This window comes from Asterias rubens, chromosome 5 (genome assembly GCF_902459465.1).
Source record: "Asterias rubens chromosome 5, eAstRub1.3, whole genome shotgun sequence".
Lineage (NCBI taxonomy): Eukaryota > Metazoa > Echinodermata > Asteroidea > Forcipulatida > Asteriidae > Asterias > Asterias rubens.
In genome coordinates, this window is record NC_047066.1 from 5,732,309 (window position 1) to 5,746,934 (window position 14,626).

Below are 14,626 nucleotides of genomic sequence, written 5' to 3' on the forward strand. Positions count from 1 at the left end.
ATTATATAAAAAACGGTTACAGACGCTTTTGTTTTGACCAACTCGTCCGTTCCAAGGCAACGTGTTCCTTTAAGTACAGGGACAAAAAGAACTACAGAAGTCTCCATTGGAAGTCATTTTTGAAAACGTGTAGGGTGAGGGCAGGATAATGATTTTAAAAGTGTATTGCTATCTGCAAGTAAATATTGTTTGTATGATATAGGACAATACTTTCAATAGAGGTGTTGTCGCCTGTTCTTTCCTCAGTAAAATAACATTTTATAAAATAAAGCTGGTGCCATAACAAAAATCATTCATGTACAAAAAAATGTGTAATCTAGAGAAACTTGCGTAAACATTGCAACGTAAACAATTTTGTTTTCGCTAACAAAGGCAGAAACATTACTCTAGATGCTGTGATTAATCTGCTTGTTTATTCAATAAATATCTGTTTATAATTTTATCCAACCGTGAACTGTTAAATTGTTTATTTTTGCATAAATAGCGAGTTATTTAATTTGACATCTATTTTAATTGAATATTTTAACAAAGTGGATTTACGTTACAAATACGTTAAAAATAAAATGTAAATACCCTTTCAACTGAAATGTGGTAATGTGGTTGTTCAGTAGACTATAGGTAGCCAAAAATATTTAACAGGTTATCATACTTTTCAACTTAAGGTAACACCAAGGTCAAATTTCGTTGAACTGCTTACCAAAAAGTTCTGTGCCCAGGGCCCAATTGCATAGAGCTGCTAAGCACAAATATTTGCTTAGCATGGAATTTCTTCCTTGATAAAAACAGGATTACCAACCAAATTTCCATGTGATTTTCTGGATAAGCGAAAAAACAGTAACAGCTGAAAACCAGTAACAAGCAATATGCAACAAATTGAAATTTGGCTGGTAATCCTGTTTTTATCAAGGAAACATTTTACACTAAGCAAATTTGTGTGCTTAGCAGCTCTATGAAATTGGGTCCTGTAAAGCTCTTACTTCTTTGGGCCGTAAGTGTAAGTGGCCATTCGGAAAAGTCAATTGTTTTGATTTTTAAGTATTAAATGGCTTCATTATATAATTTATAAACTTAAAGGAATGTTACAGAATTGGTAAGAAACAAAAACTGTGAAGATCACAGATTTACATTAAAACTTACACGGTCTAATAAAGATGATAGTAGAAAACATCCCTTGAAATATTTCCGTCTGAAATGTCATGTTTGGTGAGAAATAAATTATCTAATTACGCGTTTGGAGTTTATCGCTCAGTGAGCGATTAATTCATTTTTGTTTTGGCATCGATGCAATGCAAAATTTGTAATTGTTTTTTTCACTTTGCTCTCGTGACCCAGATGGCCGATCGATCTCAAACTTATACAGGTTTGTCAGTTTATGTATATGGTGGATCACATAATGTGCTAACACTGCCAGCAACTTTTTTTTGCTAGCAAAACCAATTCTGTAATGTTCCTTTAACAAGGCAATGCCTTGATCATATGGACATATTAATTGGTCACTAATTTTTTTCTTTCCCATTCCGAAAACTGTGTGGTCGTGCGATCTTTTTTTTCTGTTTTACAACTATTTTTGGAATGGACAGGTCACTAGCAACCGGTCGACGCATGAAAGAGTTAAACCCACCTTGCACTCTTTGGTAATTTGGCACTACATAAATCCAGTTCTTTTCAGAACTGAGAAGTCTCCCGAACCTCCGTTTATCTACTCCGCGGCAGTAGAATAAAGCAAGACAGTTCCCTAAGAACAACTCTACCTGGCAAGTAGATACACACATAGTGTTACCGCAAACCAAATATACATACATAAATTCAGTTAGTATTATTATAAAAATGAGGTAACTAGACGGCACATTTTTAGTACGTTTTTTTTTACAAGTTTCTTGAGTAGCAGAAAGACCTTGACGATAAGGCTTTTTCTTGGCGGAGGGAGGGAGGGGGCGGGAGCCCCTCGTTAATTTACAGTTCTTTCTGCTTTGAACCCATTTGAAAACAAATACACAATTCATTTTTAATGTAACCTACTTTTCTTTACTAAGGCAATAACCACACACTAAGAGTATATGTGTACTTTCAATATCCATCTGAAATAAAATAAAAATGTAACAAAATATAAATTGACAATTCTTGCCACATGAAGTAATGTAGTGATCACTTGCAAAGTTTTGATTTCAGCTGTTTAATCAATAATCATCAATATTTTAAATATACACTTATTTTATTGAGTAACCATAAAGTTGGTGTCCCTGTCTTGTTTTCTCTCTCTTTTTCTTTTATTTTTAGCACGTCATTGTACCAGACAATATTCAAATCGAACACGCAAATGACTTATTGTAGGTATTATTAAGGCTTATTCCAGGCTTGATGTATTGACCTCAGTGAGGGCACTGGTGGATGTTTCAATATTTTGTAGTCACAGGGCGGACGCCACTTATTATAGCCAATTATCCCACAACACTCTGCAGGCATTGACCACATTTCCTGGCTCTACCCTCGGCACTAGTCTCTCCTTCATTTAGGAGACTGAAATAATCATGTATGGAATTTTTTTTAAAGGGACCATTCACTCCTGTTTAATCATCACAAATCGCACAGACATTGCCTGGTATTGTTAATTTCTTTAATCAAATTTTGTCAGTAAAAATATCAACAGAAAATTAAGTTTTGTGCTGAGAAATTTGGAGACTATGTTAACATACTACCTTGGATATGGAAAATTTTATATCCGGACATGACCTTTACTTTGACCTCTTTATGTGAGTAGCAGTAGGTCAAACCAAGGTCAAACCTTCCAGTCATTTAAAGCCGCTATGGTACAAGCCACTTGTGGCAACTCTGTCGTTGATTTCACCAAACTCTTCCTAACTTAGGATTAGTCTTTAAGGACTTAGGACAAGTTAAGTTCTGTATCCATAGATAATAGGACGCATTGAACCCATCCTAAGGTAGGACGAATTACTCGTCCCAACTCGAGATAGGATTAATCCTAGCGTTTCGTGAAATCGGCTGCTGGTCTCTAAAGGGTTAAAAATATCCCTCATTCAGTGAGTCAACAGTCAAACCTTCAAACACAGATGTGATCAAGCCAAACGAGTCATTTGTCAACCCAACCATTTATCACCAAACTCTTCCTAACTTAGAATTAATCTTAGGACTTAGGATGAGTTCAGTTCTATATCCATAGACGTAGGACGCATTGAACCCATCCTAAGTTAGGACAAGTTACTCATCCTAGCGTTTCAGGAAATCAGCTGCAGGTCATTTCTTATTTTTTGATACATTTGAAAAGAGCATAATTTATGCTTTTTTACTGTTAAAAACCACATGTTGATACCAATTTTTGGTTTAGAAACACCAAGAGATGCGAGAGAATAAAACCGAGAAAAAGTGGTTTAGAGTCGAGTTGTTTATTGAATATACATGAGCACATAATTTTTCTTTCAATCATATTTTTCACCTTTTGTTATGTTATTCACCAGGAAGAAAGTTGCCCATATAGAGTCACATATGTTTTGGCACTTTAGTTTACACAAAAATATTGTTGAAAATATCACCCTGTTGGCCTGTTTTGGCTTGTCCCTACTGATATTTCTGACAAACGACTCATTTAGCTTGATCGCATCACAGTCGCCCTACCCCCATATTTAAGCAAGCTTGTTTTGATGCTGCGTCCAACCATGGCATAATAAGGGATAGATATAAGGCAGTAGTCATCAAATCAAAAGGCCCTCCATAAGTAGCAGCGCAACTCCTTCCCCCTGCTAATATTTAGTATCAGCTGCTTCAAAGTTTCTTGTTTCCTTTCTTCTGCTTGGCCTGGAACTTGGTGAGAACGACCTTTGAGGTTGTGGAGAAGTTTCCCAGAAACAGGACAAAGAAGATCATGGCGGAAGCTGGCACCTGTTCAAATAATAGAGAATTTTAATTTTATTTATTTATTTATTTATTTGTTTTAAATCTTCGGACATAATTCTTTGTTGGCAGGGGCCGTCCAGGGTAAGGCAAAAGTTTTAAAAACTGTCATCAAAGCGATGTGCCCTCCCAGACCCCTCCAACAAAAAAACATACATGTTTATAAAAATACAGAAAATAAAAGTATGAATTTTAAAAATGTAGATAATAACATACACAAGTACAAAGCGCTACATTAAATTAAAATCATTAATTTAATTAGTACCAATCCAATTATGATGATGTATTACCTTTCTCTCTTATTAACTTGATTAATTTAAAGACACTGGACACTATTGGTAATTGTCAAAGACCAGTCTTCTCACTTGGTGTATCTCAACATATGCACAAAATAACAAACCTGTGAAAATTGGAACTCAATTGGTCATCTAAGTTGCGAGATAATAATGGAAGAAAAAACACCCTTGTCACACAAAGTTGTGTGCTTTTAGATGCTTGATTTCGAGACCTCAAAATCTAATTCTGAGGTCTCGAAATCAAATTCGTTGAAAATTACTTCTCTCTAAAAAACTACATTACTTCAGAGGGAGCCGTTTCTCACAATGTTTTATACTATCAACAGCTCTCTATTGCTCATTACCAAGTTAGCTTTTATGCTAACAATTATTTTGAGTAATTACCAATTTCAAATAGGATTTGAAACTTTGAATGAAGGAAGTATAACTAAGAAAAGGTTTGTGGTAATGCCTTGGGAGTATCTCTATTTGAGTAGTACTGGTTCTGAACCACCGTTTTTTTTCAGAAGCAACACTACTAAAATAGAGATATTCACATGATGTTGCGGAAAACCTTTCTTTAATTTTTTAATTTTAATTGATTAATTGAGTCTTAGTTAGGAACCTGGTTGCTTGGCCGAGTGAATTCTTTCCGTGCCTTACTTATCCACTGCTTCATCCTTCGGATGGGACGTAGAGCAATTGGTCCCATGTGTTGTGTAATGCATGTAAAAGAACCCAGTGCACTTTTTGAAAAGAGAAGGGGTTCGCCCCGATGTTTCTGGCTGTGGCTGCTGGATGCGCCGTAGCACCTTGTAAACCATTATAAGGTGCTACATAATTGGGTCTCATAACTTCAATAACCTATCTTTCTGAGAGTTTGTATATACTAAGGGTCCTTACTAATTATCTCTCCTCTCTCCTTTCACTCCAGACATCTTCTTACTCTCTTCGCTCTTCTACTGGTAAATACCTTTCAGTTCACAAAACCCATAAACTTGCAGGTGATAGGGCATTTTCAATTGCTGCTCCCCGACTATGGAATTCTCTACCTACCCTTACCAGAAGCTCAAACAGTGTCCCAGCCTTCAAACGTGCTCTCAAAACCCACCTTTTTGCCTCTTCGTAGCTGGTCATCTTTATCTTTGTTCTGTCTTTTTCCCTCTTCTTTCCTTCTCAGCGCCTTGTATCCTTTGGCAATTTGGCGCTTTATAAATACTGTTTATTATTATTATTATTATCCTTGAGGACCTTGTTTGGTAGATACGTGCACTATATAATACTTCGGCATTATTATTATTATATTATGTTAAACAAGATTATACTCGAAATGAAACCGAATAGTTCAAAACTAAGAGAGAAGAATGATCTAATAATTGACTCACCATCCATTCGTTTGCTTCTGGGTGGAAGGACAGTTGAAACAGGAAGATGGCGTTGTAAAATTGGAACAGCTGAAGACGAGGCAAAACAGGATTGGTTAACTTGAGTAACTGAAGGGGATCAGGTTGGCTCAGTGGTTTCTTTCCACTGTCTTTTACCTCTGTGGGCCCAGGTTCGAATCCCACCTCAGACTTGCATGTGGATTGGGTTTAGTCTTCCAGCCCCTAACTGATTGTATGGGTTTCCCCTATTGGGGTTTCCTCCCACATCTAAAACTAAACATTTTTCCATTTTCTCCTTAATTCGTTCATCTGTTTTTGGTTCTTGCTCGATTTGATGTGTCATAAATAAATATAAAACAGAAAATATTGCTTTGAAAAAAATCAGACCTTTTCTGTCTGCTTGGGGGAGAGTGTAGCTGTTATTTACTTCAGATATGAAGCAATCCTGCTCGTTGATCTACTTCTCTACTGCTTTTTCCTATTTATTCTGTTATTGGCGCTAATTGTACTGTTGGATATGAAATCAAAATAAATAAATAAATAAATAAATACTTACATATCCAATGAAAAGAAATGGTAAGAGGAAAGTGAGCCCTCGCCACATCCAAGCTTGAAAACCCTCTGAGAAAAATATCATAAAAAGAATCATTAGCCCAACTACTACAATCCAAATATTATTTGGTTTGGTCATGTTCTACAGAGGAACAATATCAATGTCACTGAGAAAAAGAAAAGAAGGATAGCTCTATAATATTCCAGTTCCTCTTGCTAAGTTCCTATTCCTAGACCACCAATCCTAGTTGCGTGACATTGCTGAGCGGTCAAGCACACAGCCGTCGATTTCACAAAACTCTTCCTAACTTAAGACTAATCTTAGGACTTAGGACGAGTCCCAACCCTGCACTGTAGCATGCAGACCTTAAGATTAATCCTAAGTTAGGACATGTTACTCGTCCTGACTCGAGAAAATACGAGTCCTAACTCTTTGTGAACTCCACCACTGGACTCTGTATTTCTGATCAGCCGAGTGTGGGTTCGAGTTCTAGTTTTGACACTTGTGTCCATAAGCAGGACACTTACAACTAGTATTGCTTCCTTTTGGATGGGCTGTACAGCCATAGGTCCCATGTATTGTGTTGTGTTAAAGAACCCAGCACAATTGTTGAGAAAAGGGGATTTGCCCTAGTGTTTTCTGGTATGGTTGGCAGCAGCACCTTGTAAAAGGGGATTTGCCCTAGTGTTTTCTGGTATGGTTGGCAGCAGCACCTTGTAACAGGGGATTTGCCCTAGTGTTTTCTGGTATGGTTGGCAGCAGCACCTTGTAAAAGGGGATTTGCCCTAGTGTTTTCTGGTATGGTTGGCAGCAGCACCTTGTAAAAGGGGATTTGCCCTAGTGTTTTCTGGTATGGTTGGCAGCAGCACCTTGTAAAAGGGGATTTGCCCTAGTGTTTTCTGGTATGGTTGGCAGCAGCACCTTGTAAACGGTTACATGGTGCTGTGAAAATAATTGGATCTTATATTTCGACCACAGCTCCTCTCCTCATGCCTTGTAGAAAAAATAATGAGCTCTTTGAGACACCTTCGGATGTGATAAATCGCTATGTGAGAAATGTGTACTGTTACTACAGAATCTTTGCAGACACAAATAGGCATATCATACCGCAAAAATGACAAACAACTTACAGTTTTCAACAAGACGCAACACTTGGTGAATTAATGATGCTCAGCTTACCACGAGTGATTCATGTTTCCTTTAAATGAACACTGTGCATCGGACCCAAAGAGCGCCGCTAAGCATTAACGATCCACCCTTACCTAACATACACTATACTCTGTACAATATGCTTACCTACTGTAATGTACATATCACTTTTCTCTCCCAATGCCCTAAGTCGATAGAGACAACCACTCTGGTAATAATACTGCAGCACTTGAACACAATCTGAAAAACAGAAACAAAAATCCTATGATGTATTGCAGGCCTAATACTTCATTGAGGCATGGCAATGAAGGCGATTGCCTCCATGCCCCCTGGTCATTGCCTTGGTGCCCATGAAATGTTCCAGTAGAAATGTACAATTTCATCATAGGAGGAAAAGGCATTGGTGCCCTTGCCCTTTCAAAAACAATGCAAACAGGCCTGTATTGCACTGGTCCAAAACTTGCATAAGAGCAGCATTAGTTCACTATGCCACAACAGTGGCAATTTGAGGCACACACATGCCGATGTAGAGAGTAGAGCCATAGCTCAAAGTGCTTCAATGAGAGTGGTTAACTGGAGAAGGCACCAGCTGTGCTCAATTGCGATGGAATTTAGGCTCTAGGCGCCCGAAAATAGTAGTGTGAAAAGGATTTGTGTGAAACCTTTTTCACACCTAAAATTACCACAAACTGCACGTTAATTAATTGAACCGCAGTCACACAATCTTTTGCAATACTTTGGGCTAAACACCTACATATACACACAAGATATTCATGTTATGATCACTGCATACAATATATTATAAGCTAACAAATTCTTTAACACTCTCCGTAAACTTTGATAAAGTAACTCCCAAACTTACTTAGATACAGAGAAAATGCCATGAAGCGATTCCTGAACATGTCATAGGACACTCCAGACGGCCATATCAGCAGAATGCCACACAGTACTACAGACAGATAGTGGTGTATCACCCACCAACCCTTTATCCTGAATAGCAGAGAGAAACAAAAACATATGTGACATGTTCCAACATTTGACTTCCTCTGTAGATTTGGCCAACAGTTCTTGTTGAGACCCCTGGCACATGCCGCCACAAGCAGGCCTTTAGCTACACAGGGGTCTATGGCCAAACAAAGATTGATTGTAATAAGAAGTGTCTTGTCTCAGCACCAGGGAGACACTGAAACCATGCCCCCTTTCTTTTGTAGAAAGTCGTGGCTGAGCGGTCTAGTTCACCTTGCCCAAGCTCTGGTGTTTTCAGCAGCAGAGTGTGGGTTTGAATCATGATCCTTGTGCCCTTGAGCAAGGCACTTCACCATAATTCCTTCGTAAAAAGTTGGGAAAGTAGTGCATTCTGCTCAACCAAACAGCCAAGCTCCTAGTGGCCGATACCCATGCCTACATCTTTCCGGACTGTGAAGGGGGTAACGTGCCCCTGGTGGCAGTTGACCCATATCAGTTATGAAGTGTAGCCAACACCTTGGAGTTGCCGTCTGTGGCCTCTTGTAAAAACATTTTTTTTTTTAATAAAGGTTCCCTGTATTAGTCTCCACTAACCTTGAGCCATTATGGCGGAGGATGCTTTCTCGTATGACCAGAGTGCAGTAATACCAGACTAGCAAGAAATGGAACTGAGCATCAAAAAGCCTATGGATAAATACACAAATTGAACAAGTAAATCAAAAAAATCACACTCAAACAAGAATGTATTTAAAAATACTAGTTCTCCCCAATCCTTTTCAACCCCATAATAAAAACCACCTCAACACCCCCCCCCCCAAAAAAAAAAAAATGGTTTCAAAAAGTGGTTGCGTTTTTTTATATAACAAATGAAAACCTAGAGCGAATATATCCATGCAGGAAGTATAATCCCTGACAGGAACACACAATCTTTAGAAGGGTTACTGATCAGATTCAAATTTTGAGCCATCAGGCACACCTTGAGTGTACCTGCTTGGTACCTGGCCAAGTTTTTGTCAATAAATTCTTACTGGACTACTTTACAGTTTGGAAAACAACTAGGATTAATCCTATCTCGAGATAGGACGAGTAACTCATCCTAACTTAGGAATAATCTTAAGGTCTACGTGCTACAGTGCAGGGTTGGGACTCGTCCTAAGTCCTAAGATTAATCTTTAGTTAGGAAGAGTTTGGTGAAATCGACGGCAGAGGTCAGCGGTTCATATCCCGCTCAGGTAAATTTGTTTTTGTTTGACCCAAAATAAAGAGTTTGAGTTTGGTAATTACCTATAGTCTACGATGAATGTTGTAAAGAATGAGACGACCATCATGATGATGCTCATGTAGAATTTGAAGCGTTCGTATTCTTCCTTGTAGTCAAACCTACAGATTAGGGAGAAATGGACATCATAGAAGGTGAGGTTGAACAGATACCAGGGTTCTCCACATGCACAAGCTAGTGCATCGGGTCGATAATGCACTAATTGCGTGCCATTATGCACAAATTTCGTACTGATTTGCAAACCTTTTTTTTAAAACTATTTTCATAAAAAAATTCAAGATAATGTTCAACAATACACAATAGGGCAATTAAAACAAAGATGAACACCAAAAAGAAAACACTCTGAAGACTTTGTTCCAATTCAGCGTCTTTTGGCCAAACTTCAAAAGATTTGGGTATTAAATACTCCACAGTTTTGCCTATTTCATGCTAATTAAGTAAGTTTTGTGAATTTTATTTCCAGACGCAAATAAATAACTTTTGTGATCAAATTATATTAATTTTCACTCTTTTGTCATACATTATCATACAAATTTTCTCTCACCCACATACTTGTTTGTTGAGAAGAAATAATTTATGAGTCAAATTAAAAAGTGGTGTTGTAGAGTTGAGTAACTGCGAGAGAATACTCACTTCTCTGCTTTGCTCAAGAGCGACACGCTGACTTGACCGAGCGACAGCTTCAGAAAACCTCTGTGGACGAAAAACGTTTCAATATTTAGTCATTCATGTGTATGTTCTGGTTAGTATATATTTATTGTGCATAACTGCGAAATTAGTTGTTCAGAAATAGGACAACTAGGATGGTCCTCTCCCTCTGACCCCTGACCCATGATGACCCATACTCCTTCTTGCACATTGACTTACTCTGACGCTCTTGGCAGTGATTCGTGAATCTCATCGCAGACTTTCTGTTTCTCGGCAACATGTCGCTGTAACTCCTCCAACCTCGGCCTGTCTTCTATTCCAAGATCCTTGCTATGGCTTCAAATTTGACAAAGTCGAAAAAAACGCCTTTGGGTTACTTGTGGTTTATTATGCAATTAAAGGCACTGGACACCTTTGATAAATGTCGAAGAACAGACTTATTTTCACTTGGTGTATCTGAAAATATGCATCAAATAGCAAACGTGTGGAAATTTTGGCTCAATTTGTCATCCATTTGCAAGAGAATATTAAAAGAAACACACTTTTTTTTTTGTGCTTTCAGATGCTTTATAAAAGGCTTCAGCTGAAGTCTTTTATTATTAGAGTGAGAAATGACCTCTTTCTCAAAAACTACGTTACTTCAGAGGGAGCCGTTTCTCGCCATGTTTTATTCTATCAACAACTCTCCATTGCTTGGTACCGAGTAAGTTTTTATGTTGACATTTATTTTGAGTAATAAGAGAGCGTCCAGACAGGGGATCATACATTTTGTAATTACTCAAAAAACTAATGACCATATAAACTTGCTTGGTTAGAAGCACTGCAGCTAATGATAATTCCCTTCAAAGGAATGAGGGATTATAAAGCATTTCAATCGGAGAGACGTTTCTGCATGAAACATTTCTCAGATTGTGTATTCCAATTATGGATTATTCTTCCTGCATGGACATAAACACTTCATATTTTTGACAATATCTCAAAAACACTAACCTTTTGAAATTAAATGTACACCGGTTTAGGTTAGTTTTATTGTGTCAGGCCAGGAATTTCACGGAGGCCAGCCCTCATTGCCCTTGTCTTGGCCTTGGTGCCCCTTCAAAAATTTCCCCTAGACTTTAAGATTTTCCCAAAGGAAATGCTCTTTTCAAAATGAAAATGGCCTTGCCATTTCAAAGATGAAATTCTAGGCATGTTGTGTTTCTACATTTATATTGGAATAAACCAATCAAACAGTTCCAGAAACCAAAGGTGTAATGTACCCGTTGTCGAGTGGATAAGAGCACCATCTCAAGCTCTGATGCTTCTGTTCAGCAGAGTGTGGGTTCGAATCCCGGTCATGACACTTGTGTCCCTGAGCAAGACACTTAACTATAATTGCTTCTCTCCACTCAGGGGTAAATGGGTACCTGTGAGGGCAGAGATGGATCTTGTGATTGGTTTAGCCGAGTAGCGCATACATTGCTCACAGGCTGTATACTCCCCAGGAAGCTGAGATGGTTTAAGGAATTATTTAAGGCCCAGTGACCAGGGGTAATAATGTCGGAAGTGCTTTGAGACACCCCTCGGGCGTGAAAAGTGCTATTTATAAAAATGGTCTATTATTATTATTACTATTACTTTGCCTTGCAATACTTACGATTGGAGGGACTGGCTGATTTGCTTGTATTTCTTCTTCTGGTGAGTCACCATTGACATACAAGTCTTCTGAAGTGAACGCAGTGTATCTAGTGTCTTCTTAAACTCTTTGCTTTGCTCCTGTATACAAGAAAACATCTGGGTAAACTTTACAGAACAAGCAACCAATCAAATAAAAGAGCAATTCAGTTTTTGTAATTGCATTTCACTTTCAAGTTGGTCAATTTACTATTTTACATTCAATGAAAGATTAAAACAGTCCTCCATGCCACAGTATTGTTGCTGGTAAAATTTTGTATTGGAAAGTATTCTTTTTTTGCTTTGCTTGCTCGTTTTCCTTCCCACAGTGTTTTTTGACAATTGAGAAAAATCAGCCAGGCGGGAATCGCGATAAGTTCTATGTACAAATGTTCCCAAAAACTTTTACATTTTTTAAGTCTGCAATAGTTAAAGGCAGTGGACACTATTGGTAATTACTCAAAATAATTATTAGCATAAAACCTTACTTGGTAACGAATATTCGGAAGAGGTTGATAGTATAAAACATTGTGAGAAACAGCACACGTAGTGACGTAGTTTTCAAGAAAGAAGTAATTTTCCACGAATTTGATTTTGAGACCTCAGATTTAGAATTTGTGGTAACGAAATCAAGCATCTGAAAGCACACAACTTCATGTGACAAGGGTGTTTTTTCTTTCATTATTATCTCACAACTTCGATGACCAATTGTCTATTGAGCTCAAGTTTTCACAGGTTTGTTATTTTATGCATACATGTATGTTGAGATACACCAAGTAAGAAGACTGGTCTTTGACAATTACCAATAGTGTCCAGTGTCTTTAAATCTAAACTGCGCAAATTTTATTCCAAATTCCATGAATAATATGCGTTTTTCCAATGTTTTAAGAATCAAGAAAAAACGGTGAGTATGACCATTTGGATTTTATTAGTGAATCTTTTTGATAACAAGTTAATTAACTTTGGAGTTGCTTAATTCAATCATTGTATTTTTTCTAAGGTGACTATTTTTCATCAACTCGAGACGATACTTGCCCATGTAACAGAAAATTCTTTATTTAAATTGACTTATTTTTATATTATATCGTAGGAGGTCCTGTTTTCGAGGTGTCCCTAAAATCGTGGCAAATCTTTTACCTCTCTATGCGCGATGTAAACAGTCCTAAGATAAAAATTGTGTGGTTTTATTTGCCAAGCAAAGTGTCTCCTCTCCCTTGACCAAAAATTCAGAAACATGAGGCTCCACTGGTCATTTGCACTTGTAAATGCAAAAAGTTTGGTATTTTAGGCATTTCTACAAGGTTCAAAAATATGTCATAATGTTGAGGCCATATAAAAATATTTGCCCACCGAAAAAGTTTCATCAAACACTATTTCAATTCACAATTCATGATGATCAAAATCATGTGACTGAATGCTTTGCTGAGCATTCTGGAAAAAAAATACAGAGGCTTAAAGAAGCCACGTGCCTTATATCATTTTCTAATATTTGTGGAGATTTTTATTTTTTAACCCTCATATAAATATTATTATTAATATTAAAATTTAAACATCAGCTTGTTGATTCAATTATCAATGTTTATTTATACGCTTTATTGTAAATATTAAGAAAACAAAATAGAAACAAAATAAATAAAAATCAGATTTGGAAGCCAGTAATATTCACACATTTTATAGTTTTTTTTTTGTGCAAGTTACCATGGTAATTTTTAAAATTTAATAAAACAATATTTTAAATAAAATGAAGGCAACTGCTGGCTATACACAGAGTCTCAAAGAACACTTGTAGTCACTGCAGATGTTTATTCCAGGTATGGCTTCACCGGGAAACCATACTTTCTTGTTTGCCGTGAAAACAGGAAAAACTCAAAACAAATGGAGCCAGTTGAAGTCATCGAAGATCAGTGTGTGGTGTATCCATTTCATTGTCCATCAATTTTTAATATATGTTTGCATACTTCATATTAACAAATGAAGATAATTAGGGCATCGGTTGGCATCATTATTTCTTTCCCAATTCACAGAAAAAGGCTTAATAAATAGCGTAGAAACTGGTAAGCGGAGGATATAATTGTCAGATTGTTTTGGGGACTTTTGGTTTTTTCTTTCAGAATTCAGATCAATAAATCAAGATTGAGAATTAAACAATCAGCTTTAAAAGAATTTTGCTGCTGTTCCTATTGATCATGTTGAGAAAAAGGGGGAGGCCCGTATTATTGCATAATCCATTTGGCAATTATTGTCCATTTGAAAAAATCACCATGAGGGCGCTATTCACAAAGTCTGGAGTGTGTTTACAAAATTCGCTGACCTGTCACTACGAACGATTACAAATGTTAGTTTTAAAACTCTCCACACACCAACAACAGACATTCCAGCTCAATTATTGTTTTCATATTACCTTCAAAGAATCGTACTCCACGTTCATGTCATCGAGCTCTTCAGCTAGGGATGAAATAATGGAATTATCCATTATTCTAATCGGAAGGAATTACGTCGTCTACTTTGTACACAAATTATGGTGGTGGTGACACGGCATTTAGTCTGTTTATGTTCTACAGCTGTCGTTCATGCTCCAGTGATAATTTACGTGAGGTATTTCCGACAAGCTGGAAACTAGACTATAAAAGTTCACGACCTTTGATTCCCTAGATTTCCTCGTGCGCTTTTATTAAAATACTACGGATAAATATTTTAAAAATATAAAAGAATTTGTTCTTATTCCGTACAATCAAAAATAAAAATGGACATAAATAGTTTTTAAAAGACGGAATTTGTACTTTAGTTAAGAGTAAATAAATTATAATTATTT

General features: G+C 37.1%; 1 protein-coding gene across 1 annotated transcript; it reads right to left on the minus strand.

Annotated features, from left to right (window-relative positions):
- Positions 1–2,951: 2,951 nt before the first annotated feature.
- Positions 2,952–14,303, minus strand: LOC117290312 (transmembrane protein 120A-like). Its single transcript, XM_033771633.1, has 11 exons — positions 14,216–14,303; positions 11,798–11,916; positions 10,381–10,497; positions 10,147–10,206; positions 9,519–9,614; positions 8,829–8,918; positions 8,131–8,258; positions 7,416–7,508; positions 6,123–6,187; positions 5,567–5,635; positions 2,952–3,894 (listed from the first exon to the last, which is right to left on the minus strand). The coding sequence occupies exons 1-11, from the start codon at positions 14,285–14,287 to the stop codon at positions 3,778–3,780; spliced, it is 1,026 nt and encodes a 341-aa protein (XP_033627524.1). The 5' UTR covers positions 14,288–14,303; the 3' UTR covers positions 2,952–3,777.
- Positions 14,304–14,626: the final 323 nt, after the last annotated feature.